Source organism: Aotus nancymaae, unplaced genomic scaffold, assembly GCF_030222135.1.
Source record: "Aotus nancymaae isolate 86718 unplaced genomic scaffold, 86718_ANA_hifiasm-v0.15.2.pri h1tg000072l, whole genome shotgun sequence".
In the NCBI taxonomy this organism is placed as follows: Eukaryota; Metazoa; Chordata; class Mammalia; order Primates; family Aotidae; genus Aotus; species Aotus nancymaae.
In genome coordinates, this window is record NW_026988487.1 from 3,412,824 (window position 1) to 3,440,337 (window position 27,514).

At 56.5% G+C, this 27,514-nt stretch overlaps 2 protein-coding genes across 6 annotated transcripts in view; one reads left to right on the forward strand and one right to left on the reverse strand.

Moving 5' to 3' along the window:
* Nucleotides 1-17,313, forward strand: PDK2 (pyruvate dehydrogenase kinase 2). 3 transcript variants are annotated; one of them, XM_064367517.1, is made up of 11 exons: nt 1-132; nt 2,601-2,742; nt 10,623-10,694; nt 11,137-11,321; nt 12,345-12,434; nt 12,627-12,704; nt 14,157-14,233; nt 14,319-14,417; nt 14,608-14,715; nt 15,296-15,409; nt 15,939-17,313. In XM_064367517.1, exons 2-11 carry the CDS (start codon nt 2,675-2,677, stop codon nt 16,077-16,079), a joined length of 1,032 nt encoding a protein of 343 aa, XP_064223587.1. In that variant the 5' UTR covers nt 1-132; nt 2,601-2,674; the 3' UTR covers nt 16,080-17,313. The 3 variants fall into 3 exon arrangements, with proteins under 3 accessions (XP_064223587.1, XP_064223589.1, XP_064223588.1); XM_064367519.1 differs by lacking the exon at nt 1-132 and adding an exon at nt 633-804; XM_064367518.1 differs by lacking the exon at nt 1-132 and adding an exon at nt 953-1,541.
* Nucleotides 17,253-27,514, reverse strand: part of SAMD14 (sterile alpha motif domain containing 14) — an 18,134-nt gene continuing 7,872 nt past the window's right edge. For 2 of the 3 annotated variants that reach the window (XM_021666807.2, XM_021666808.2), the window contains exons 3-10: nt 23,761-23,927; nt 23,010-23,298; nt 21,939-22,026; nt 21,766-21,840; nt 21,499-21,658; nt 20,118-20,237; nt 19,857-20,012; nt 17,253-18,982 (exon numbers count right to left, since the gene is read on the reverse strand). In XM_021666807.2, coding sequence (XP_021522482.2) covers nt 18,827-18,982; nt 19,857-20,012; nt 20,118-20,237; nt 21,499-21,658; nt 21,766-21,840; nt 21,939-22,026; nt 23,010-23,298; nt 23,761-23,927 — 1,211 coding nt within the window. In that variant the 3' untranslated portion in view covers nt 17,253-18,826. Of the gene's footprint in view, nt 18,983-19,856; nt 20,013-20,117; nt 20,238-20,289; nt 20,374-21,498; nt 21,659-21,765; nt 21,841-21,938; nt 22,027-23,009; nt 23,299-23,760; nt 23,928-27,514 lie in introns of all 3 variants that reach the window. The other variant, XM_064367516.1, reaches the window with a different exon arrangement.

The following is a 27,514-nucleotide window of genomic DNA, read 5'->3' on the forward strand; positions in this document are numbered from 1 at the left end:
AGCGGGTGGGCTGCACATATATGGGACGGATTCGTATAGGCTTGCACCCTGGTTCCGAATTTTGCAAATATTCGCAGTCTGGGTCACTGTCATCCGGACTGGGAATCCACAAGACCCGTTAAGGGAGGACAGGTAAAGATCATGACAGGTGAAACAGGTACCTTTGGGTTGCAGGAAATGAATCGGTTGAAAGCTACCTAGACAATTCCGGAAAGGAAGGGTTAAGCGGAACCGGCAGGTGAAGGAGATGCGAGGGGGAAGCGAGGGAAAGGCAGGCGTGGAAGAGGAAGCGAAGGGGCTGTCGGGGCTCCGGGAAGGAAGGGGTTGATCCGGGCTTCGCCCCGGGGAGGAAAGGGAGGAGTGAACCCAGGGGAGGTGGGATCTCTGCGCGGCCTCCCCAAAACAACAGGCCCTCCCGGCAAAGGGTGGGTTAAGGGGGCGGACCCGGAGGGAAGCCACGTGTCGGGACGGAAGGCTATTGGCTCTCCCGGAGTTGTTTGTGAGTGGCCATTGGCGACGTCGAGGCGCCGCGACGAGCCGATTGGCTGGGCCTTGGAGTGCCCGCCAGGACAAGGGTAGGGAGGAGGTGGCCGAACCGCGCTGCTGGGCCGGGCTGGGCCGAACGGAGCGCAGACGCAGCCCGCGCGGGGACCACAACCCGAGCCCTTGCCGCGGCCGCCGCAGCCATGCGCTGGGTCTGGGCGCTGCTGAAGAATGCGTCCCTGGTAGGGGCGCCCAAGTACATCGAGCACTTCAGCAAGTTCTCCCCGTCCCCGCTGTCCATGAAGCAGTTTCTGGACTTCGGTACGGAGTGGGCGGGAGGCGGCGGGCAGCGGAGGCCCGCGGGGCGCTGGGAGGGGCAGTCGGGGGCTAGGGGGACAGAGGAGAAGGGAGGCCTCGATGGACAGAGAAGGGTTGTTTGGAAGGGTACAGGCAGGAAAGAGTTAACGGGGAAGCAGGGACTGGCCGAGACCTCTCGACTGGGCTGTTGATGGGAATGGGGAGCATTCTCAAGGAGGGTCCCGAGGTTTCTTCCTGGGCTTCATGAGGGGTCTTGAAGAGTAAGGGGCAGTAAAGCTGTGATGTTACTGCAGGAAGGGAGTAGGGTGGTATCCAAACGCGGAAGGGTTAATGGGAGTTGTCCTTGATGACTGGAGGGGTAGGGGCCCCTCCTCCCACCAGAGGAAACCGGGGGTCTGCCGTTGGGAGTGAGGAGGCAGAGTTCAGAGGTGCAGCCATCTGTAAAGAGACCTGAACTGGGCATGAAGGGTCAGGCACCCCTGGGCAGAGGGTGAGATAAAGCCAGGGGCAGTTGGGGAAGGGGGCTCTTTCAGAAGAAGATGCCAGTGAGAGAGAGCGCCCTGACTGGTAGACATCCACCCACGGAAGGAGCTGGACCCCACCTGCCCCAGTGGGCAAGGACACTTGAAGATCAAATCTGTTCCGGCCTGGCAGCCTGTCCCCATTCGGACAGGGGCCCCACGCACCGTGACGTGGATTCAAGCCACCTGTACCTCCCTTGGCTGCCCCAGGGCTGCTAGGTCAGGATCGCCCACCACCAGCATTTTGGGGGTGGCCCTGGGGCAAGAGGGAGGCTGTGCCAACCTGGCGGCCTAAATGGGCAATGTGTGGGCCCTGTGTGTCTACGCGGTATTTCCATGGTGCCAGCTGGGGACTGGGGGTGGGGGGGGAGTCTCGAAAGAGTTGAGTTGATAGTGCCTGGCTTGGGTTGCAGCTGCGTCAACGAGAGCAGGGAGGTGGAGCTGAGACATAGGGCACCTGTTCCTCAGGATTCGTCTGCCTGCGCCCCTGCCCTGTCTGAGTCTTGAGCCTCCCCCATGTAGGAAAGCCTCTTGGGCCCACTCCTAGCCCCCAACAGCTGTCCCCACAAACTGCACCCTAATTACAGAAACGTCACAGCTGTGGGGGGCTCACAGTAGAGTCTGGTCAACTTGTAGTACCATGCCCTGGTGGCAGAGTTAGAAGCAGAGTCTGGATGGACTGGAACCCTGGTCCCCTGACCCTGGGCCAAGGCCTTATTCTGTCCCCCACCCTCTCCATCTGGATGCCAGACAAGGGCCGAGGCATTTGGACTCCTGTTCTCAGGCCCCATTTGCCTCACAGATGGGCATTAAGACAAAGCAGCCCCACGTGGGCATTCAGACCAGGCTGGGTGAGGCGGCCTGGCCAGAGACAACGTTGGGACCCTGCCGTGGTGGTCTAGCCATAGCTCCCTCAGCCAGAACCCAGGCTCCTTTGCCCCCTGGGATCAGCCCCCAAAGTGAGGGAGGAGAGGAAAGAGAAGTGAGGTGATTGAGGCCAGAGGCAGCTCCTAATGGGCCCAGGAGTGGCCCTGTCCACTGTGGTTAAGGCAAGCAGGGTTCAGCTGGGGATCAGGAGAACATGCTACCCCTTGCAGTGTCAGGCACGGGGTATAGGTGTTTGAACCCTGCGGGGGACGGGGAGCCTTGCTGTGTGCCTGTGGACAGGTCACTTCCTCTCTGAACCCCTAGTAATGAAGGGTGTAGCTGACCTGGCCGACACATCCTTTGGCTTTTGTGGCTCGTGTCTCTGTGGCTCACCCCTCTTTCTCCTGCCAGGATCCAGCAATGCCTGTGAGAAAACCTCCTTCACCTTCCTCAGGCAGGAGTTGCCTGTGCGCCTGGCTAACATCATGAAAGAGATCAACCTGCTTCCCGACCGGGTGCTCAGCACCCCCTCCGTGCAGCTGGTGCAGAGCTGGTGAGACCCCTGCTCAGTCCCTGCACTTCCCTCTCCATCGCCAGCGTCCTTGGGCTCGGGGGGTGGAATCTCTAGCAGCCTTGAGGGTGGGGTGGGGGCAGGCAGGAGACACTGAGGCCCCAAGAGGCTTGGGGTTGCCTAGGGTCCCACGGGAATCCGAGGCCACAGCAGGGACTGAGGTCAAGCTCCTAGTCTCCTCTGTGTCTAGCCCTCTTCTTACCACCCTCCTTTCTCTGGAAACCCAGGATCCACTGGGAAAAAAGCATGGTTTTCACAGCCAAAACCCCAAGTCAGGCTGATGTCAGCATTAGCCACCAGCCCAGTCCTGGAACTCCAGCAGCTGCTAGGGAATATTTATTTGGGATAACTTTTTGGGAAACAGAAACAAGAAGCAAGTTTTCAAATAAATTACATAACCCAAGCTGTGACACAGAGTGTTTTGGATGTTGGAAAATACTCAGACACACACAGGATGGCACAGTACCTTCCCGAAGAGCTTTGGAGGGGCAAAGACCAAAAGTTGCTTGCGCATTGCAGCAGGAACAGAGGGAAAGGCTCATCAGAGTTCACTCAAGAACTCAAGTTAAGTAACTGGATAATATTAGCCAAAGGCCAGTCACATGAAAAATAAACAAGGGTGTCCCCTGTCACTGGGCATGTAAATGGCTAATCCTCACTGACTTTGGTAGCACCTGTGTGGAAATCTTCTGCTAGTTCTTCTGGACTTGCCGTGTGGTATGGCTGAGGTTTCCTTGTAGACTCAGAAGCAGGTGCCACATGTACTCTGGGCCCAAAGCCATGGGAAATCACAGCACCTGCCCTCAGGGAGCGTGTGATCTTGAAGGGCTCGCCTAGGCAGGTGAACTGAGCACAGCATAGTGCTAGAAGCCGGGAGCTGCCCAAGAATTGTTTTATTTAAATTAAGAATCCAAACTTTTTTTTTTTTTTTGAGACGGAGTGTCGCTCTGTCACCAGGCAGGAGTGCAGTGGCGCAATCTCGGCTCACTGCACCTCTGCCTCCTGGGTTCAAATGATTCTCCTGCCTCAGCCTCCCGAGTAGCTGGGACTACAGGCATGCACCACCATGCCCAGCTAATTTTTGTATTTTAGTAGAGACGGGGTTTCACCATGTTGGTCAGGATCATCTCGATCTCTTGACCTCGTGATCTGCCCGCCTCGGCCTCCCAAAGTTCTGGGATTACAGGCGTGAGCCACTGCGCCTGGCCCCAAACATTATTTTAAAAGAACATTGGGTATTTTTCTTCCCTCATTGTGGAAGTATAACAGGTTCACTTTACACTTGGAAAACGCAAAATAGTAGATAGAAGAAAATGCTAACCACTGCCCTCCACCCGCTAACCGAACCCAGTTCAGGTTTCATCAGATGTGTCGGTGCCTTTCCAGCATTGCCTTCTTTGCACAGAACTGTGTATGTGGGGCGTGTTCTAATTAAATGAGATACGGTGAGGGGCAGTGTTGTACACACAGGGCCGGGTTGTACTGGGTGCACAATGAATGCTGGTTGAATGACAAGTTGTGGGCTGTTGCCGTGGACATGCAGAGGAGGTGACTTGTCACTGAACCTTACAGGGTACCAAGGCAAGCTCAGAACTAGAAGGAAGGGAAGTGCATTCAACGCTAAAGGAATTCTTGGGCAAAGGTGTGGAGACAGGAAGGGGCCTGACTGGGGTGGCCGAGAACTTACTTTCTGGAGATTGTGCTGTGAGTGTGGGCTGTGAAAAGGGGTGGAGGAGTGAGTCTCAGAGCCCGATATTCGTGTAGCCCAACCAGGTCACCCCTTCCTGTGCCCAGCCTCTCAGAGGTCCAGGACCTCTGAGCCAACCAACACTTCCCACCGTGGGTGGTGTGGAGTGGTAGGAAGGGACAGAAGGCGCCATCTGTATTCCCTGGCCCTCCTCCGGCTCTATCCGGCCGCCTGACCTGGCTGCCTCTCCACCTGCTCCCTGACTCCAGGACAGGACTTCTCAGACCCCTCCCTGGACAGTGTGTTCCTGGGAGAGCTGAGGGATGCAGGAGGAGGGCACAGGGCTGCTGAGCTTCCCATGACTCCCACAGGGGCCCCTGCAGAGTCCCTTCCTGAAAATCAGTGACACAGATAAGGGGTTGGCCTGACTTATTCTTCCACAAAACTTGCAAGTAATGTCAAGTACCAGTGGGAGGGAATGAAGTTAGACAAGAGACATCACTTCCTCAATGAAAGATTCGGGTTAGAGGAGAGCAGGCCACGGGATTGCTAAAGCATCCCAACACCCTGAAGAGACGGCCTGCCAAGAATCTTTCCAGAGGGAATGGGCATTGGCTGCAGCAGGAGAAACTGAAGTGTGAGGACAAGAAGGACTTCCCAACAGGGTTGAGGTGGCTGCCTGTGAGAGAGTGGAGATCTCTTTGTCCAGGAGAAACGGCCTGCCAGCTGGAATGATGGAGGTGGTAGAGGTGGGCAGGATCTAGGTGCATGAGAGGAGGGAGAGATGTTACCAGGGAGCTCGGCAAGAGGGCTTTTAGCCTGAGTCTGATGAGTAAGGAGCAAACCCTCCTTTCTGGAAAACACAAGAGCCCTGGGCAGAAACAGTTACTAGCAGTCATGGTTCATATGTAGTCATAGAAATGGAGTTTCTACTCAGCTGGGGAGAGGTTGGAGGCAGAGTCACTGTGGGCATGCTGAGGCTGCCTGGTTATACATAAACCTGATGCGTTATTTCACCTGGACAGACTTGCGATCGAGGCCCCTGTTTTGGTGGAGACTGGCCTGGGAGGGAAAGCCCCCGGTTTGGCCTCGGCATGCATGACTTTGAAGCTTCATCTTGGGCAAGCCACGTGGCATCTCTGAGCCTCAGCTTCCTCATCTGTAAAACGGGGATCCATTGTGTTTGTAAGGGTCAAAGGCCAGTGCTAGATGTGAAAAGCATGCAGAACTCTACCAACACAAGCCATGTCCCCAAGCCATGTCCCCAGGCCATGTTCCCAAGCTGCCGGCCAGCAGCACCTCCAGCCCACAGATGATGTCATTGTGGTGTGGTTTCTTAGGCAAGGTAGTAATAAATCATGATGGTGATAAAAGCAAACACCCCCAAAGGCTTGCTGTGTCCCAGAAGCTGTCCTAAGTGTCTATGCATATTAACTCATTCAATCTTTACAACCTTATGAGGTAGTCCTTGCTATCACCCCCATTTTCTAGATGAAAAATTGAGGTTCAGAGAGGTAAAGAAACTTGTCTGAGATCACTCAGGAAGTAGGTGGTAGAGTTGGGATTGGAGCCCAGCTGTTGGCTTTGGAGACTGGATTCTTGAAGGGAAAGGAGGAGGGAGCCTGCACCCTGGGCAGCCACGTGGAGTCAGAGATTTCAGTTCACGGTGCCAGTCTGTGGGAGAGCAGAACTCACTTTACAAGATCATGGACAGCCAGTGTTGTTGTAGACAGAAAGGGACAACCCTGGCTCCTCTCAAAAACACAGGGTTAAGCAGGAGCCTCAGAGCAGAATCAGATGACAGTGAGTCACGGTGTCACTAACAGGGTCTTTGTGGGGGCTGCAGGTGGGAGGCGAATGGCCCCACTTTCCCACAAACCTCCCTTGCCTGTCAGCAAGGTATGCGGACCCCAAGCCCTGCCTGTGGGGAATCCTCACCCCCAAGCTGTGGAGCCAGTCCTTGCCCTTGAGAAGAATAACAACCACAGAGGGTGTGGCTTGAGTGCCCAGGACCTGCTATGGCCAACCGAGCTCACGGAATCCGAATTAGCCGCTCCTTGCATGACCGGAGCAGAACCGAGCACTTACTGCACGTGTGCTCGAGGGAGCCTCTCCTTTTCTGAACACCCAGGCCCACAAGGTGCTTACTCCTGTGAACCCCATTTGCAGATGGGGACCTGAGGGACTCGGTGGCCCCTTTAGGGTACAATCAGCAGCAGAGCCCAAGCCTGTCTGGCTCAGAGACTCCGGGTGCAGGACACCGTCACCTCTCCCCAGTTGCAGCAAGCACCCCTCCTCCCCAGCCTTTGCCTTGTTCACACCCTGCTCCCCAGCAGCTGTGGATACCAGCGCATGGTGCACACATACCCATAGGCCTGCACATGCCACATGCACACTTACACACACAGCCCCCCGCTGGCTCGGCACCCCCTCTGCTCCCACACAGCCCTGCAGGGCTCTCCTCCCACACCCACTTACCCTCTCCTCCCATCCCCTCCGCCCATTCTCAGCCCCACACTCTGAGCAAGCCCCCTCACTTGTGCCTGCCTCCCCGCTTCCTCCCTCCGAAGCCTGGGCTCGGGACTGGCTCCGGAGCCCTGGAAAGCAGGGTTTGGGTGGACTTCCACGTTACCTTGGGCTGGGCTTGGGAGCTCCAGATCTCATCAAGGGAGTCCTGGGGCCTTGATTACTGCAGAGGTCAGCACGCCCAGAGATGCCAGCCTCCCCCAGTTCACGGGGAGGAGTAGGGCAATGCCTGTCCCACCCCTCGGTGCCTGCCTGCCGTTGCTCCACTGCTTTCAGCCTCCCTTCTAAGCCCAGTTCTCTCTCTGGCCTGCAAGGGGTGGGCAGCCCAGAGGCAGTGCCACTCAGCCCCAATCTCTCTTCTTAGGACCAACAACTGACCCAAGGGTGATATTTGGTGCCCCAGGCCCCTGAGGGGCTTCAGGGCAAGGCCAGGGCCCTCTGGGAAAATCCTCATCCTCTCCGTTCCATTCCAAGTGTATCCTGGGCCCCTGCCCTGGAGGAACCCTAGCCCTGTGAGGAAGGCTGGCAGGCGCTGCCTGCGGTCACTCCATGCTGGTACCCTTTGCTCCACTTCAGTGGCCACGTGACCAGGCCCCATTTCTGCCCTCTAGGGTTGTTTAGCAGCCACAAAAGGGGTGGTGCCAGCCGCCAGGGCACTCTATCTACTTGAAACTGGGACTTTGACCCTGCCCACCCCTACCCAGCACAGTCAGGAAGTGGCTGAGCATCCCAGCTCCCACCCACTCCATCCTCACCTGCCCCCTGGGTCTTGGGAAGGGGTCCTAGGCCCTACTCTGCAGTGGGTCTCCTTCCCTTCCTTTCCCCACCTGCCCCTAGCCCTGCCTGCTTACGGGCTCTCTCTCCTCTAAGAATTGGATGAGCATGAAGGTCTATCCTGGGTCCGTTTAGGGAACAAGGGATTTGGAGCCACATAGGCCTGGGAGAGAGAATCTCAGCTCTGCGTGTTAACGTCCTCATCTGTAAAATGGGTCCAGCAGTAGCGCCCACCCCTAGAGTTCTTGTGGAGGTTAAAATAAGGCAGGAGGGAGGCACAGGATGGAGCCCTGGCCATTGGTACCCAGTAAATGCCACCATCACCATCAGCAGCGGCATCACCGTCAGGGCCAGTGTTGGCGGTTTCCCACGTGGTATAGACTTGGAGTCTGAGAGAGCTGGGTTTGAATCCTCGCCTGCTGCTGACTCTGCGGCCTGGGGCATATCACCTTTCCTCTCAGTGCTGATCTCATTGTCTGCAAAAAGAGGGAGCTACCTTATGCTCATCAAGGCTGTTGGCAGATGAGAGACGCTGTGCGGGAGTTGGCACAGGTGAGCATTAGTGGTCAGTACGTTATTCTCCAGGGAGACAGGTGAGGTCTCAGGAGTGCCACCTGTTGTCTGCTGGGGTGGCAGGGTGAGCGATGGGATCTGAGAGGAAGGCTGATCTTTTCTGCTGTCTGGGCCCCCAGCCCAATTGGCAGCCACAGCCCCTCCTATCTGGCTCTGTTCAGAGCCCTGGGTAGGGAGGGCGGTGGGGAGCTCTGGGCCTGAGCAGAAGCCCCATTCCTGTGGCAGGGGGCAGTTCCCTGGGGCATAGGGGGCACAAACATGCTGTGGTTCAGAGCCTACAAGCAGTGGGCGAGTGTCAGATGCCACCCGGCGGCTCAGAGGATGCACTCAACTGTTAATGACGTTTGAGCCACCAGCCATAATAAGAGCAAGCATTTAGAGAGTGCTCACTCCGTGCTAGGCACTGCGCTGATCATCACGTGGAATCTTGCCACAGAGCAGTAATAGGTAAGTGTAACAATCCCCATTTTCCCAATGAGCAAACTCAGGCACAGAGAGGTTCCGCGACTTGCCCAGGGCCACAGAGCTCCAAGTGCTTGAAGAGCCAGATCTTGATCCAGAGCTCCTTCTTTCACTTTCTCTGTCAGGCAAAAGAGGGAAGGGCAGCTTCACTAGGTGTAAGGGGAAGGGCATTCCTGGCAGAGGGCACTGTGAACAGAAGTGTGGAGGTGAGAGTTGAGCAGAATCAACACCCTGGAGTGGCAAGAGCGCTGGAGACTCGGGGGGCTTCATCATCCCACTTACCAGCTGTGGAGCTGTTCTCCCTCCCTGGGGAGGCTGTGCATGGGGCTGATTCCCGCCTGTCGTGCCTGTTACAGGTTACAGCGAAGATCAGAGCACTGTGGACATGGGAACGAGTCCTCGCGTGGTGGGGCTTTTTTTAGAAACACTGTTGGGCCCCCAGGGCCCTTGCCACTGCCAGGCTCTAGGCAGCCCTCAGTGCCTCCTGGTTATAAGTGTTTCTGCCAGAGAGAGGCTCAGCTCTTCCTGCCTTCCCCAGAGGAACAAGCCACAGACTGGGCATGTTAGCAGGGAAATAGGTCGTGCCTCCCCAGGGCATGGGGCACAGTGGCTCCAGCTTGGTACCATCTGCCACCACAGGTGGGCCTGACTCCCTTGCAGAAGCTGGCCTGCTCCTGTCCCTGAGTTCAGGGCTGCTGCTGCTTTTTTTTTTTTTTTTTTGAGACAGTCTGGCTCTGTCACCTAGACTGGAGTGCAGTAGAGCGATCTCAGCTTACTGCAACCTTTGCCTCCAGAGTTCAAGCGATTCTCCTGCCTCAGCCTCCGGAGTAGCTGGGATTACAGGTGTGCACCATCACACCCGGCCAATTTTTGCATTTTTATTAGAGACAGAGTTTCACCATGTTGGCCAGGCTGGTCTTGAACTCTTGACCTCAGGTGATCCACCTGCCTCGGCCTCCCAAAGTGCTGGGATTACAGGCATGAACCACCATGCCCAGCCAAGTTCAGGGCTTCTTGATGCTCCTATTAGAGCATGAAGCTCTTCTCGTAGTTCAGGGAAAACCGGCCTCCCCACCAGGCCTGTGGATGGGAGGGCGGCGGGGCGGCAACCACTCCTACCTGGCCTTTTGGAGTGCAGTGAGCATCTCTGGACTCTCCATGGCCCCCAGCCCCACCTGGGGACAGAGCCAGGCACACCCACCTCACTTTGGGTCCTTCCCACCTGCCATTTTAGAATATAATTGCCTAGGCAGGTGCCTGGCCCAGAGCACCCCAGCTTGGGAGTCACTGTGGGAGACCCTGTCCCCTCTGTCGGGGTCACTCTGGGAGGCCCTGTGCTGGCCCCTTTGTCGGGGTCACTCTGGGAGGCCCTGTGCTGGCCCCTCTGCAGTTGTGCCCTACTGGATGCAACAGCACCCTTGGGGAAGAAACATCAGCTGTTTCCACGCTGGGGCTCAGAAAGGTTCATAGACCTCCCTGCCTTCTCCCACTGCGGGCGCTAGGTCCAGTCTCCCCACTGCCCGTTTCAGCCTCCGTCTCCTGATCTGTGAGGCCTCTTGGATGGGAGCATCTCCAAGCCCCTTCCAAGAGGACTATTCTAGGATCCCAAAGCAAAGGTGCTAAACGGGGGACCAGCAATTTGAGTTTTTATTGCATAACTGACTGGGTTGTCAGGGAGACTTACATACAAATGAAATGGATGGAGAAAAATAGTGAGGCGGCTTGTCGGCAGCTGTGTGGGGCCCGCGTAGGAGCAGGACAAGAGCGAGGCCCAGCCGAAGTGGGTGGGGAGGGTCTGGCCACCTGAGCTGAGGCTGTGTCCCTCCCGCCCCCCGCACAGGTATGTCCAGAGTCTCCTGGACATCATGGAGTTCCTGGACAAGGACCCCGAGGACCATCGCACCCTGAACCAGTGAGTGGGGGCCGTGGGTGGGGCAGGAAGGCAGATGTCCACCAGGGATATCTGGGGTTGCAGCCCCTGGGTTAGGAGTACAGCAGGATGGAAGAAAAGACCCCTGCCTTCAGGAACATCCAGTCTAAGAGGGGAGACAGACTGCTTCAGGGAGCCCCAAATTTGATGGGAGAGAGATGGGCTTTATTCTCACTGTTCCCTGAGCCCGGTGGGCAAGACCCAGGCCTTGCCCTGGGGAGGATGAGAACTCCAGCCTTTCAAGTGGGAAGCCTGCCAGGCAGGCAGCTGGGAGATCAGAGTGGGCTTTGGGAGGAGCAGGGAGGGCACTGATAGTCCATGGGATTGGGAAGGGTAGACAGAGTGAGGACACCATGGAGAGGGGCGTCAGAAGCAGAGGAAAGTCTGGGGGTGTCCCCATGTGAACACCTGCCCTGCCTTACAGGTTCACAGATGCCCTGGTCACCATCCGGAACCGGCACAATGACGTGGTACCCACCATGGCACAAGGTGTGCTTGAGTACAAGGACACTTACGGCGATGACCCCGTCTCCAACCAGAACATCCAGTACTTCCTGGACCGCTTCTACCTCAGCCGCATCTCCATCCGCATGCTCATCAACCAGCACAGTGGGTGCCGGGTGCAGGGGCTGCAGGGGGGGTGCAGGGGGTGCGGGGGCTGCAGGAGGGGTGCGGGGGCTGCAGGAGGGGTGCGGAGGCTGCAGGGAGGGTGCGGGGGTTGCAGGGGGTGCGGGGGCTGCAGGGGGGGTACAGGGGGTGCAGGGGGTTGCGGGGGCTGCAGGAGGGGTGCGGGGGCTGCAGGGGGTACAGGGGCTGCAGGGGGGTGCAGGGGGGTGTGGGGGCTGCAGGAGGGGTGTGGGGTCTGCAGGAGGGGTGCAGGGGCTGCAGGGGGGTGCAGGGGCTGCGGTGGGGGTGCGGGGGTGCAGGGGGGTGTGGGGGTGCATAGTGCAGGGCCCCAGGGCTGGGCTGCTGAGGGGACCTAGGCCGCTATTCAGAACCCCACAAAAGGAGTCTTTGAATAGTTACTCCAGTAACTTCAGAGTTACTGGCTCCAAAATGGAAAAATAAAATGTTTCTTTTTCATTTATTTCCATTTCAAAAACATTTTTGTTTTTAATGTTTGCAAAATGTAAAGTTATGTCACATAGTTTAAAAAATGTTTAATTTAGTTTTCATAAACACTCTCATTACGTTCAAAAACGATTTGTCGTTTAGAGTTTCTTATTCCAGGAAGATTCACTATGATTGTTGAGAAGTCGTAGCCAGTCGTAAATTAAACAAGTTCCTCATGCTCAAATAATTTTGAAAGCAAGGTGGTAAGAGTTATCTTATAATGTTATAGTCAAAGAAAAGAATAAATCTAATGTGGAGATGTGATGTGGGGAGAGGCCTCTGAAAAGACGTATATTTCAGGCTTGCAAGAGTCTGACACAAAGGTTTAAAAATGGCCTGAGCTGGGGTGGAGGGGTCAGGGCCCAGGGAAGAGAGAAGCAGGGGAGTGAGGCAGCTTTAGGACTGGAGCCTACAGAGGCATCCCAGGTGGAAGTAGAGAGAGGAGGAGAGCCCCAGGGAAGAGGGAGCGCTGGGGCAGGCCGCCACCCAGCCAATAGCACCCTCCCTTCCCGCTTGCAGCCCTCATCTTTGACGGAAGCACCAACCCAGCCCACCCCAAACACATTGGCAGCATCGACCCCAACTGCAACGTCTCTGAGGTAATCAAAGGTGAGCCATTCCCATGGTGCCTGGCCCGCAGAGAAGCCCCAGGGACCCCTCCAAGTTTACCTGGCAAGAGGGTGACTTGTTCCTCAGTGAGTGGTGCCATGGGTTTAATGCTAGTGGTGCCCAGTGTCATTGTTGAGAGGACTGCCTGCTGGGTGGGCCACTCCTGCCCTGAATGGCCCCGTCTTCTCTCAGATGCCTATGACATGGCTAAGCTCCTGTGTGACAAGTATTACATGGCCTCACCTGACCTGGAGATCGAGGAGATCAATGGTGAGTGACCTGGGCTGTGTGTGTGTCTGTCTGAGGGCTGGGGACACGGCAGGGCAAGGTGAGATGGGGAGTCAGGAGATGATTGTTTTCTAGACAGGGGAGAAGCAGAGTTTTGATTGTATTATTAATTCATTTGATAATTTGGGCTGGGCACAGTGGCTCACACCTGTAATTTCAGCACTTTGGGAGGCCAAGGCAGGCCAATCACTTGAGGTCAGGAGTTCGAGACGAGCCTGGGAAACGTGTTGAAACCCTGTCTCTACTAAAAATATAAAAATTAGCTGGGTATGATGGCACGTGCCTATAATCCCAGCTACTTGGGAGGCTGAGACAGGAAAATCACTTGAATCCAGGAAGCTGAGGCTGCATGAGATCATACCACTGTACTCCAGCCTGGGTGACAGAGTGAGACTTCATCTTAAAAAAATAAGAAATTGAATGAATGAATGAATGAAACAGTAAACAAGACGGGAAGGGTCCCTGTTCTCATGGAGCTTACATTTTTGGTGCTAGGGAGATTGGGGAATGGAGCCTTTAGCCAATTAACAAGTAAATAAACAAGACCATATCAGATCATGACAGTGACAGGAAGGAAATAAAATGGGGTAACTCAACAGGGATGGGGGAGGGGCATATCAGCTTGGCTGCTTTCCTAGAACCCCAATACCAGTGGCTTACTTAAGAGGGAGGTTTCTGACTGGGCACAGTGGCTGACGCCTGTAATCCCAGCACTTTTGGAGGCCGAGGTGGGTGGATCACGAGGTCAGGAGTTCAAGACTAGCCTGGCCAACTCAGTGAAACCCTCTCTCTAATAAAAATAGAAAAATTAGCTGGGCATGGTGGTACATGCCTGTCATCCCAGCTACCTGGGAGGCTGAGGCAGAAGAATCGCTTGAACCTGGGAGGCGGAGGTCACAGTGAGCCGAGATCATGCCACTGCACTCCAGCCTGGGCGACAGAGCGAGACTCCATCTCAAAGAAAAAAAAAAAAGAGGGAGGTTTCCCTCTTGCCAGCCTCTGGCTGGGGAGGTCAGGGCTGGCTCCCTACCCCCGTCTCAGTTCTAGCCTGAAGGAAGAGAACAAGGGTATGGAAAGCAGGGCCCAAAATTAGCCGGGCATGGTGGCGGGTGCCTATAATCCCAGCTACTCTGAAGGCTGAGGCAGAAGAATAGCTTGAACCTCGGAGGCGGAGGTTGCAGTGGACTGAGATCACACCACTGCACTCCAGCCTGGGCAAAAAGAGTGAAACTCTGTCTCAAAAAAAAAAACTTAAACACATCACTTCTGTGAGTCACCAGCTACCCCAGCTCAAGGGAGGCCTGGGGATTTAGTCTCTCGCTGGACAGCCATGTACCCAGTTAGAACTCTGGGGAAGGGAGTGCCTCCTTTGGGTAAGGTGGTTGAGTGCTGACCTGACAGTTTCCTGACCCTCGGTCTTGACTTTCCCTGCAGCAGCCAACTCCAAACAGCCGATTCACATGGTCTACGTCCCCTCCCACCTCTATCACATGCTCTTTGAGCTCTTCAAGGTGAGGAGGCTGGGAGCCACGCTTTGCGGGGACCACGGGTATGGCTGGCTCCTCCCATGCATCTCTTACCTCTGCCCCTCCGCAGAATGCTATGCGGGCGACTGTGGAAAGCCATGAGTCCAGCCTCGTTCTCCCACCCATCAAGGTCATGGTGGCCTTGGGCGAGGAAGATCTGTCCATCAAGGTATGTGACCCTTGACCTTGGGGACCAGGGAGCAGTAGTGGGGGCTTCCCTCCTGCCAAGAGACAGGCTCTCCTTCTCTCCTACATGGTGGGCAGATCCTGGGGGCGGGGAAAACCATGAGAGGGTCAGGGGTGGGTGGGGTGGGGAAACTGAGCTGTAGAGAATCTCTGACATGCCCCATCTCTCCCAGATGAGTGACCGAGGTGGGGGTGTTCCCTTGAGGAAGATCGAGCGACTCTTCAGCTATATGTACTCCACAGCACCCACCCCGCAGCCTGGCACCGGGGGGACCCCGTTGGTGAGATGGCTGTACCCCAACCCCTCCCACCTCCTGAGAGGCCTCTCTCCTCCTCACTCACTTCCTTATCTCCAGGCTCACTCAGCCCCTGTGAGGCCATTGGTGACAGTCACCTGTCTTGAGTCTGGGGCCCGCACCTCCTGCATCTCCCGTCTGCACACATCTCACCTGTCGGATGTCTCTCTGTCACCTTTCCCCCCCTTCCCTCTCCCCTGTAGCCCCAACCCCCAATTTCTACCTTTCTCTTGGTGTTGTCCAACTTGCCAGCACCCCCTGCTAGAGAACTTGAGACTCTAAGGAGCCATGGGGCCTGCGCCAACCTCCTGGCCCTGGAGTGGAACTCCTCTCCCTGCCCAAGCCTCCTTCCTGTATTCAAGATTCCCTCATTCATCCCACACCCATTTCTTACCTCAGTGTCCCCTCCTGCATGTCCCCTCCCTTCTCCAGCTCTGGGACTCCCCCTCCCCTCACCCACTGTGTGACCCCAGCTCCACACCCTTCCCTCCCTGCATCAGTCCCTGCAGGTCCAGGAGGCCCCTGCCAGCCTCCTCATCCTCTCTGCCTTCGTGCCCCGCTGCAGGCTGGCTTTGGCTACGGGCTCCCCATTTCCCGCCTCTACGCCAAGTATTTCCAGGGAGACCTGCAGCTCTTCTCCATGGAAGGCTTTGGGACCGACGCTGTCATCTATCTCAAGGTGAGGGCCCGGCCTGCAGAGCCCAGCTGGAGAAGAGGTTTGCTGGTGGGAACTGGGCTGGCTTGGCCGGCTGTGAGCTTTCCTTCCCATCCTTCCAGTCCTTCCCCAGCCGCAGACCCTGGGAATCCAAGCAAAGCTACAGTCCCTTAACCTGAAGAACCCTCAACCCCCAGAGAGACACAGCTTTAGGGGAGTCTGTGGTCCATGATTAAGACCCCTGTGCTGGGGACCCTCAACTTGTTAGACCCAGAAGGAAGGGGACACCCTAGGTCTTGTCATTCAGCTCAGAGGAGAAGACTGAGGCCTGGAGTCGGTGACTTGCTCAGGGTCACGAAGCCCAGCCTCGTCCCCTTCTCCCTCCCTCTCTCTCCCTTCAAGGGAGCTGCTTTCTGGAATGGGCAGGGGTGGGACACAGGAGGGGCCACCTTTCGTGGATCTTTCCAGGCCCCCAGGTCTGGCAACTGGGCTGCTGCTGAGCTTGGGGTGAGGGTGGTCTGCCGGGGAGGGGGCTGACCCTGGCACTCCCCAGGCCCTGTCCACGGACTCAGTGGAGCGCCTGCCCGTCTACAACAAGTCAGCCTGGCGCCACTACCAGACCATCCAGGAGGCCGGTGACTGGTGTGTGCCCAGCACTGAGCCCAAGAACACGTCCACGTACCGCGTCAGCTAAGGGCCACGTGCATCTGCGCCTGAGAGGACGGACCAGCCACCGCGGTGCCCCTCCCCATCTTCCTGGGGGAGCAGGGGGTGGGTTCTCCCTGATGACCAGGCTCCGTCTCTATGGAAGTCACTGTGGTGATATCTGTGATGGTCCCTAAGTGCCAGTCCATCTCCGTGGAGACCCCTCGGTGGCCTCCCCATCTCTGTGGGTGATGCCTGAGGGTTGGGGATGTCTCCACCCTGATGGGGTATCCCAGAGACATTTTCCCATGGCAGTCCTCCTCTCTGAGGTCAGGGCTGTCACTTTTCTGCCAGGGGTCCACACCCTCCACAGCCTAGGCCTTCCAAGTGGATGCCCTGTTGGCCTTACTCTCCCCAGCCCACAAAGGCACCGTGGCCTTGGCCTGTTGAAGTGTTAGGAAGAGGCAGGGTGCCCTCCAGACCTGGGGACTGAGTGGGGAAAGGGGTTGCACCCATGAGTGGGGAAGGAGGCTTGTCCTGCAGCCTCTCCCTCCACTTGGGGCTTTAAGGTCAAGGTTGGTGGGGGAGGGGTGGTTCTAACAGGGTCCACCCCTAAAGTGGAGGAACCTTATTAGACCCAGAGGTTGCCGCCCAGAAGCTGCTCGAGGCCCTGCAGCAGCCTTGGAAATGTTTGTGCCACCTCCCGAGACCTCCCAGCATGTCCTCACATGCTCCTGCCCACCCACCCTCTGCAAGCCCAGTCCGTCCTGCCTGAGCCCCAGCCCCCAGCCCCCACTGCGCCCAGACACGTGTGCTCAGGGTGGCTTTCTCCCTAGGACCTCTGTGTATATAGCTAGTTTTATAACCCTGAATGTCCCCACCCTTCCCCTTAGCACACAGGGGTTAAAGCTGTGTGTTGTGTCCCTCCCAGTGGCTGTGGCAGTGACACCCACAGCCCCAGTAAAGAGGAAACTGACTGAGACTGGCCTGGCTGCATCCCTGGGGTGGGGGGGGGCGCACACACACATGCACTGCAGTGCCCTGTGACCACCACACAATGCACTCGGGATGTCCGGCCCAGCTCAGGACCGTGAGTAAAACACTGGGCAAAGCCATCTGTTCAGAACGCTGGATGGTCCAGCACCTGGTGACAGACCTGTTGTCTCACCACACTCAGGGCCTAGCACAGTCAGGCCAACCCAACAACTGGAGCAGATAGAAGTTCTGGTCACTGGCACATCATAAGTATTTATTGAAATAAATTGAGAACTGCCTCCCCTTCACATGCAGGTGGGCACCCACTATAGCTACTGATGGCTTTAAGGACGTGGGTGCCTCCCAACCTCCCATGGCCCCGCCACCAGGCCCAGATGGTGCCAGTGTCCTCGTATCTGTTTCCCTCTGAAGCCCCTCTCCCAGCACAGATTGCAGAGGGGGGATAAGGGCTGAGTCCCAGGTACAGGGTGCTGGCCGTCAGCCTCGGCCCCTGGCAGGAATGAGGGAGCCAGCATGCATTGGTGCCATCTGCCGCTCTGGGCAGATGGGAGGAGCTGGAGGGGGTTCTAACCAGGAGCCCCCTGGCCCCATTGGTAACTCTGACCAGTGTCCTGGAAGCAGGGCTAGCTGCTGACCAGCGCCACACATGGACACTTCCTCCAAGGACATTTCCTAAAAAGGACACATGCTGTCCCCAGGCTGCTGGTAGACTCCACCCCCATCCAGGGATCTGGCCCCAGCCCTCAGTGTGGCCCAGTGAAACAGAGCTTGCACTGCCTGCTGGTTCTGAGCCCACTGATTCCCTGACAATGTCGGGGGCAGATAGGGGAGGGCTGATGAACCTTTCCAATCTGGCAGCTGCCAGGGACCCCCAGATTTTGCCTCTTTGCCTGGCTGGGGTGAGGGTTGACCAGGTCGGCAGCTCCTAGGCCTTGGCTGGTGGGAGTGGTATCCTCTGTCCCCATCAGCTCCTGTTTGCTCAGCTCCCAAAGAGGGCTCAGGTGCCCTCTGAGGAAGCAGCAGGAAGCGAAGGGGGTCCTGGCTGGGTCAAAGACCAGGTCTTGAGTGGACCCCGAGAAGCAGACCTGTGTGGATATCATCTCACCCCCGGGACCCACAGGACAGAGGAGGGGAGAGGGAGAAGGGGGTGTGCATCCTCCCTTCTCGAGTCCTGGCGAAGACTGCACTGATCCCAGGCCGCTTTCTCTGCTCTCCTGTTGGAGTTTGGCTGAGGATCTACCCTGAGTGCGACTTGCTGCAGCGCCCCCTGGCCTCTCTGGGGAGCAGGACCGAGCTCTCCCACCACACAGCTGCCTGGGAGAGTGGAGAGGTGTAGCCCCAACTCCTGCTCCTGCCAAAATGCCCAGCCTAGCTCTGGGCCTTGGGGTCCAGCCATCATCTCAGGGCCTCTGGCAGGCAAGCAGGCAGGCTGGCCTCCTAGCTCCCCTCCACCCCTGCCCCATGATGGCCTGAGGGCAGTGGGACAGCCTGACCCAGGCTCCCAGACTTGCCTCAGCCCTGGCCTCTCTGCCCTCTCCCCTTCATCTGCTCCTCCCCCAGGAACTCTGTGCCAAACAAGTCCTCAAAATGGGATTTATTACTAGCCCCTCTCCCTGGGGTCTCCCTTTCTGGGGGCTCTGGGTCCAGACCAAGTGACAGGGTGAGAGAGGGTGTGTCCCCCCAAGAGCGTGGGACCAGGCTAGCCCAAGCGCGGCGCCCAGGCCCAGCCTCCCTGGTAAGGCCTGTGCCCGCTGAGCCAGCGGCCGCCCCTGCCGGGCACCAGTGCCTGTGCACGCTCCCCTAGCTCTTTTTGGCCTCCTGCTCTCTGCGCCGGAGCTTCTCCCGCTGCCGCGCAGCCTTCTCCTGGGCCTTGCGCTCCTTCTCAGCAGCCGCTGCCAGCTCCTTCAACTTCCGCTTCACCAGCGCCCGGTCATGCGAGTTGCTGAGCCCCAGGCTCTGGGGAGGAGTCCGGGGTGAGGGAGAGAGTCCCGGAACCATCCTGGTCCTGGCCCCCCGCCCAGGCTCCTTTTGCCCCAGGTATACTCTGTGGAGCTCTGAATCCTCCCTGAAGTGGAGCCTCCTCCTCCCACACCGTGACCTGCCCGTAGATTGGAACCCCCAGAGCAAGAATTTGGAATGAGTGTGGTTGGGAGAGATGAGGGTTGAGGGTATCAGGTGCTTTGCCCTTCCTCCACCATTCCTCCACTCAGGATTTCAGTCTTGGCCTGGCCCTGCCCAACCTCCTGAGGCCCAGAGATGGAAAGTCACTTGCCCAAGGTCACACAGCTAGTCAGTGGCCAAAGACCCTCCTCACTTCCAGAGACTTCCTAGGGGCTTTTCTCACCATCCCTGCCCCAAGCAACTCAATAGAGAGCAGGAGACAGGCCAGGAACCTCCCAGCATAGAGGTCAGAGGTCAGAGGCCATGCATCCCCTTCCCGCTTCCTCCCCCTGCCTACCACTACCACTAGCCTCTGAGACAGAATCAGGCCAAGCTGACCCAGGGAGATGCATGGCTTCCCATGATACCAGGAAACTCATGTGCATCAAAGGTCATCCTAGAGGGCAAGGTCAGCCTGGAGACCAGGGCTGGAGCTTGAAGGTCACACTCAAGTCATGGGCTTGAGTTTCAAGTCAAACTACAACACAAAGGTTAGACCAAGGACCTTGCCTAGAGGTCAGAGGTCAGGGTAGTGGCCACAGATGGAGTGAAAAGGTCAGCCCAGGAGGCTGGGCTGAGGGTTAAAGGTCAGAAGGAGGGGCTTCCAATCCTTGAACGTCGGCTCAAGTAACTTACTGGGCTGGGTCTTGGCCCTTCCACTCTGACCCACCTTCAGTTTGCTTCCATCCAGCTGCAGTAGCTGCGGCCCGTCTACCTGCCGGGCAGCAAACTCGGTGGCATACTGCTCCAGGTTGAGGCTCTGCAGCCACTGGCCCACCTGCTGGCTGGTCCAATGGTGGACGGGAGGGAGGGGCTCATCCAGGAACTGGGCAGAGACCAAGGAGTGAGGGGGAGGCTTGGCCTGTGACCTGAGCACTTTGCAGAGTCAGAGGTCAGGACTCCATGGGCGCCCTGGGCCAGCCTTGCTCACCTCATCCGAAGACTGAGACAGCGTGTGGTAGGGGTAAGAACATTTGGCCTCCTGCCGCGGCCCACTCGGGATCTTGGGGCTGCTGCTGGGGGGCGTGGAGTCATCACTCAGGGTGGATTCCTAGACAGAAGCGGGTGCATGCCACTGAGGACAGAGTTCACCCCCAACCCACCATTCCTATCTGGGTGGAGCTGAAGTCCTGGACTAGGCACCAGGAGTTGCTCAGTGCCCCGTGTGCATGAGCCAGGAGTTGGGCCTGCACACAGGACATGGTAACTCGTGTCAGGCATCAGAACCTGAAGCCTCTGGGAAGGCAGGCAGCCATCTGGAGGACATGGGGCTCAAACCAAGCCAGGTTAGTAGGAATGGAGGAGGTCTCAGACAAGGTGTCACTTCCTACAGGCAGCCCACCAGGATTCCCCCAGGTTGGGTCAGGCATCTCTGTTATGTGCCTCCTGCCTGGCCTCTAGCACCCCAGCTAGTAAGTGCTTAATTAGAGGTCTTTATCCTCATTGGACTGTGAGCTCTAGGAGGCCCTGGGGTGTATCTTGTTCACGATGGTGTCCCCAGTGCCCAGCATAAGGGAAGGAAGGAAGGGAGGGAGGAAAGAAGGAAGTTCCAGGTCCGAAGGGATTCTTTCTCTCCCGAATTCCTAGCTTCTGATTTTCTCCTCTGCCCAGCTGCACGTAAGAAACAGAACCATAGAACAAGCACTAGGCTGGGGGTCGTAGAGCTTGGCACCTAAATCTGTGCCAGTCTGTGGACAAGCCCCTTCTCTCTGGGCTGTCCTTTGCTCATCTGTGCAATGTCAGTGAGTGTGCCTTTCCTCCCTACTTCACTGAGCCTCTGTGAGAGTAAAGCAGAACGTGTTTGGGGCTTTGTAAACTGCAGAGGGCTCTCTGAACATACGCAGATGCTCATCCTTGCTTCTCTTACTTGGTCTCACGTCACACGGGGTTGTAAGCTTTCAGAGCACTAGGTTGGGGTCCTGTTCGTCTCTATATCCCCAAGCCTCACCCTACCAAGCAGGTGGCCCAGCTCCTCACACAGGAGTGGGCTTAGAGCTGAGCCAGGCAGAAGAGTTAGCAGGAATGAAGGAAGTCTCCGGCTGGGTGAACAGTAGGGAATCATGTGTTCAGTGATTTGTTGAATGCGTGAAGCAGTGACTGTATCAAGGAATGAACTACTCAGAATATGAAGGAGTGGATGAGTGAATGAATGAATTCAGAGAATGCATGAAGTAATGGGTCACCCCGTGGCTCCATGGATGGACAAATCGATTCCAGGAATGTCTGAATCCCAGCCTGAGCCAGGGCGAAGTACGCCCTCATGTCACCTGAGACTGGGGGTCAGTTTGGAGACAAGAAAGGCATGGACTTACCTGGGAAGCTGACTTCTTAGGGCTGAAGCCCTCGTGTTTAGGGGAGCAGGCGGGGGAGGTGGTGCTACCCGAGGATGCTGACCCCTTGCCACTGTCTGTGAACCAGGAAAAAGGCAGGAACGGGGAGCCCCCTGACCTGCCGGATCCCTCCACTGATTCCCTGCAGAGAGAGTGTCCAGCATGGGTGTGGGTACAGAGGGGAGGACTGGGGGCACATAGGGAGTCAGGGGAGGGAGCTGTGGGTGGGCTACCGTGGGCACCTCTCACCTGCTGCCCATGGACAGGCGGTTGCTGCCTTTCTCCTTCCGGCTCTTGCCCGTGGATGCTCGGCGCAGGGTGACCCTGTGGGGAGGCAGCGAGGAGTGGGGCAGGGCTGCCCACTGTGCCACCCCTTAACACAGCAGCTCCAAGCCCTGTGATCTAGCCCCGCCTCCACTCACCCCAGGTCCAGGAACTTTCGCCGAGTCTTCTTATCCAGGCCGATGGTGGGGCTGGCGGGCTCGGGAGGACTGGCATCACGGCTGTCATCTTTCCAGGGAGAGAAGGAAGGAAATCACCTGTTTGGTGGCCTGCCTGCCTCCTTTGGCTGCCGGTGTGGGGTGGTGGAAATTCTCTTGACTTAGAATCAGGCAGCATGGCTCTGGTGCCCCTCACTAGAGGGTGTCCTAGGACAGGACACTTTACCTCTCTGGGCTTCCTCCATTTTAAATATGGGATAATAACATCTGCCTACTTAACGGGACCTAATGGGATGCTTATGACAGTCTTTTACAAACTATAAAATGTTCCAAATTGGTAGGGACCACTACTATTTACTCAATTTGATCCTAGCCAACTTCTAGCCAGCCTTCCAATCTTGGCTCAAATGTTATTTCCAGGATGTTCGCAGCCAGGCCAGGCATCCCGGTGTATGCCCTCCCGCCACGCCGCTACACACTTCCCAGATAGCACTTATTACAGCCTGTAACTACACATTCAGTTAAAGGATGACTTGATTGGGGTTTTGTTTTGTTTCTGAGGCAAGGAGTGATCATAGCTCACTGGAGCTCAGAACTCCCGGGTTCAAGCTATCCTCCCACCTTAGCCTCTGGTGTAGCTTGTTCTACAGTGCACACCACGCGGGGTTAATTTTTAATTTTTTTCTGGAGACAAGGTCTTGCCATGTTGCCCAGGCTGGTCTCCAACTCCTGGGCTCAAGCGATCCTCCTACCTCGGCCTCCCAAGGTGCTGGGATTACAGTCATGAGCTGCAGAGCCAGGCCTGATTTGACGGTTTCTCCCCTAAACTATGATGATAAAGACTGCATATGTTTGCTCACCTGGGTGTCTCAGAGCCCACAGGGTCTGGCACTTAGTGGGCAATGGGTAAAGAACGACTGAGCCGCGAGGTTTACTCTCCACCTCCCCCAGCCACCCCGCCCAGCTGCTCTACCCGGCTTCCTTGCGCGCCGGGACACGGAGGGCCGCTGCGCCCGGGAGCGACCAGCAGGGGGTGCGGCGCCGGCAACTCACCTTCGCTGTGCGGCTCTGCGCGCAGGTGGCGGCGCACAAAGCTGGGGGAGCTGTCGGAGGAGGGCGCGGAGCGCGGCGGCGAGCAGGAGGCGGCGGCCAGGCCCTCGTGCGAGGCAGCGTTGTGCAGGGGCCGGTAGCGCGTGAGCGGCGAGGGCGGCGGCTCGTCCTCGTCCAGGCTGCGCCGCAGCCCGGGAGGATCCAGGCAGAAAGAGCCCCCCGCCGGGGACCCCGGGCCTGCGTGCAAAGGCGAGCGCAGCCGGTGCAAGGGGCTCCCGCAGCCGTCGGTCACCTGCAGGAGACGGCAGCCGCTCACCCGAGAACCCTCCTCCACACTTCCCAGAGGAGCTGGGAGGCTTTCACCCCAGAAACTGAGGGCCCCCGAGGGTCCTTCCGGGGCCTAGAGGGAGGGTTTCCTCAAGCCTTAGGCAGCTGGGTGGCTGGACAGTGAGAGGTGGGAAACAGGAACTCTGAGTCACAAAGGCTGGGGCTGAATTCCACCTCCTCCACTTACTGTGACTTTGCTACAGGACCTCTCTGGGCCTCAGTTTCCTCAGCTGTAAAATGGGGCTAATAATCTTCTTTACAAAGGATTAAATGAGCCAGAGGCGAACTGCAGCTAACACTTAGCATGACTAGGTCAGAAGTCTGGGGGTGTGGTTTCCCTGGAACAGCACTTTGGAGAGATCATCCAGGGGCCGGCAGAGTGGGAGGGGCGCGAGGGTGTAGGTGTATTTTCCTAACTTGCCCCAACCTTGCCTCCAGGCCCATCGGAGCCTTCACCATCCTCCGCGGAGCTGGCACTGTCCCGAAGCCTGGAGCGGGACGGCCGGTGTCTACGGCCCTTGGCCAACAGCTGGGCCCGGGCCTTGTGTAAACTGCTGTCCAGTCTGGCGGTCTCTGGCACAGCCAAGTCCAGGTCTGCGAACCGGGAGAAGGGAGCAGAGACCAGACACATGAGAGGTGACCGCAAGCCCAGAGGCCCACCTCAAGGGGCCACCTGCCCCCACACCCCAGGCATTCAACCAGTGTTCCCAAGTGCTGGGAGTACAGACAGACGAAAAACAGGGTGTCTCCCTGTCTCAGGTGGGAGTGGGTGGGTGTGCGGGCGAAGCAGACATGCCAGCACTTAAATGCAGCGCCGTGTGATGAACCCTCACGTAGACCCAGAGGACTGGGCAGCCCTGTCTGGATACATCAGAGGAGGAAACACCAAAGCTGGGTTTTAAGGTCTGGGTAGGAGTTTGTAAGTGATGAGGTGGGCAAAACAGGTATATGCAATGCTGGCAAGTAGGGAAGCAAGGGTGGTACCTCCTGGGACAGCTGGAGGGTAGCTTTGTGGAGAGAAGAGTTAGGGATGAGGCTGGAGAGAAGATGGAAATAATGACTGCCATTTAAGAAGCACTTACTACGCACCAGGTAATATACACACATCATCTCTCAAGCCAAGCAACCCAGTGGGGTTAGGACAGTTCCTATGCACACTTTACAGCTGAGCAAACTAAAACTCAAAGGGGTTAAGTCACTTGACTAAAGCCACCAGCTAGCAATGGTCCAGGATTTGGGCCTGGCTAGTCTGGCTCTAGAGACTGGCCCTACTGGGGACACTGGCTGGCTGTGCCACGCACAGGGTCTCACTCAGAGATAGCATTGCTGAGCATCTAGAGGGCGTGCAGTTGGAGTGGAGCAAAGCGCAGCCCCACCCTCCGCCAGAATCCAGTGGCAGTGACAGGAAGGGCAGCCCCATAGGCTCCTAAAACCTCTCTCCCGTCCTGGGTCTGTGGCCAGGCCTAGGTCTAGCATGAGGACATGGAGGAAGAGTAGGCAAACCCAATGTGTCAAGCGCAAAAATCCTTGTTGCCCATAGTGCCACTTTTCATGTGCTGCACCTCTGTATGAAGCCCTCATGCTGTACCAGTCCTGAGCTTGGCACTGGGATCTCCAAACAGAAAGAGTCTTCCCAGGCTTCGAGTTGGGTCAAGACCTTTCTTCCCCACTCTACCCAGCATGATCTCAGGCACCCTGTTCCATCACTCATGCCCACCCTGCCTTGCCTGCTCCTCTTTCCCGTCTTCAGACAACCCCTAAGCCACCCCAGTTGCTCTCCTGGCGTAACTACCACGTATTTCTATTTCCAGCCTTGAACCCCTCCCCTGAATTCCAAGTATGGGCACTCAGGCACCTGCCAGGGAAGTTACCACGTCAAAGGCCCCAAGGCATCTCAAGCTCAACTCATCAAAATGAACCTATCATGTAGCTTCAAACCAACTTCTTCATTCTTCCTTGACTCAGTGAAAAGCCCCCTTGTCCACTCAAGTCACCCAAGTCAGACAGCCCTAAGCCTTCTCTCTCAGCCCCAGACCCGGTTGGTAATTCATGTGTCCAACTGTCTAGTGACACTTCCACTTTGAATGTCCACCAGGGGTCTTCAACCTACATGCGCTGCAACCTCCTCATCTTTCCCACCCCAGAGCTCCTCCTCCCAGTCCGGTGAACAGCAGCTCCATCCTTCTAGTTGCTCGGCTGAACCCCTGGAGTCATTCTTGACTGCGTCCCCTGCCATTCATTCACAATCCCGTTAGCTCCGCTTTCAAAAGCTAGCTAGACATACTGAAATATTTACGGTGAAGGGATATGATGTTTTGGACTAGGTGCCATATAATCCAGGGCAACAGGGGGAGGGCATGGATGGGGCTAGACATGAAACTAGACGGCCGTGACTGGGTCACTGTTGAGGCTGCGTGGTGAGTTCTTGAGTGCATGATAGAGTACACTGCACTGTTCTAATTTTGAATCTGTTTGAGATTTTCCACAATAAATTGTCGTTTGTGTGTTCGAATATATATCTATACTCCTATACATGCGTACATATGGAGAGAAAGGGAGGAGTGCAGAGGAAGGGAGAGGAGAGGAAAGAAAAGGATGGGAAAGGATGGAGGGAAAGGACGGAGGGCAAGGAGGGGAGTGAGACGGAGAACTGCTCACAGCCTCTCTGGTCTAAGCTGCCATCATCTCTTGGCCTGGATTATTACAAAAAGCCTCCTAGCTGGTCTTCCTTCCACCTCCCTTTCCCATCTACGGTCTATTTTCAACACAGCAGCCAGAGTGATCCTGATCAAACATGTCAGTTTGTATCACTCCCTTGCTCAGAACCCTCCAGTGACTTCCACCTCACGCAGATTAAGAGCCAAAGTTCTCCCAGCGGCCTTCCAGAGTCAGCCTGTGCTCCCTTGCCTCTCTGAGCAGTACTCCTGTCCCTCCACTCCAGCCACCTTGGCCACCTGGCTCGTCCTCACACAAGCCAGCCTGCACCGCGCAGCCTTTGCTCTGTCTCTGCCTTTGCGCTGCCCCTGCCCTTTTTCTGCAAGGCTCTTTCCGCAGATTTCTGCATGGTTCCCTCCCTCGCTTCCGTCAAGTCTTTGCTGAAATGCTTTCTCTCACTGAGACCTTCCTCGACTACCCAATTTATGATAACCTCCCCTCAAAACCCCACTCCTGTTTTTTTCCTATAACATTTCTCATTCTCTGGGGTGCTATATATTTTGCTTATATCATTTATTGTCTCTCTCCACCCATTAGAATGTCAGCTCCATGAAGACAGGTTTCTGTTTTGTTCACTGCTCTGCCACAGGCAGACAACAGTGCCTGGCACACAGTAGGTGCTTAACACACTCTTTTAATGAAAGAAAAAAGTTCTGTTGATTGGCCTCCTCACACCCACAGAAGCTGGGCTCTCTTCTCCCTCTGGACCGAACTGCCTTAGCTCAGACCTTCACCTGAGTGGAGGGGAGCTGTCCCTGCTTCCCACCCTCTGCCACCCCAAAACATGCAACCATCCATCCTTTGCTCCCTACCTCGTGGGAGGCCCCGCTAATGCCTTCCATGTGACTAGAAGAAACTTTCTGATGCACATTTTTTCTTTTTCTTGCTTTCTTGCTTTCTTTTCTTTTCTTTTCTTTTTTTTTTTTTTTTTGGCAGAATTATGCTGTCACCCAGGCTGGAGTGAGTGGCATGATCTTAGCTCACTGCAGCCTCCACTTCCCAGCGTCAAGCGATTCTCCTCCCTCAGCCTCCTGAATAGCTGGGAGTACAGGTGTGCGCCACCACCACACCTGGTTAATTTTTGTTTTTTTTTAGTAGAGATGGGGTTTTGCCACATTGGCCAGGCTGGTCTTGAACTCCTGACCTCAAGTGATCTGCTCACCTCAGTTTCCCAAAGTGCTGGGATTACAGATGTGAGCCACTGTGCTCGGCCTGAAGCACATTTCTGACCATGTCCCATACTCTCCTGCTTTGGAAACTCTCGCAGAAAGAGTTCTAAAGCTAACAATATAAAGTCCATGCTACTCAGCCCTCTATTCAAGGCCTGAGGGGTCCAGCCCACCCTTTCTATGTTCCCCACAGAGTCCTCCTCTTACATGACTATGGCTAAGAGCACTGGCCCTGGAGTCCGATGGCCCAGGCTGAAGCCAGTTCTATCACTTGCTGGCTAAGTGACTCTGGGCAAG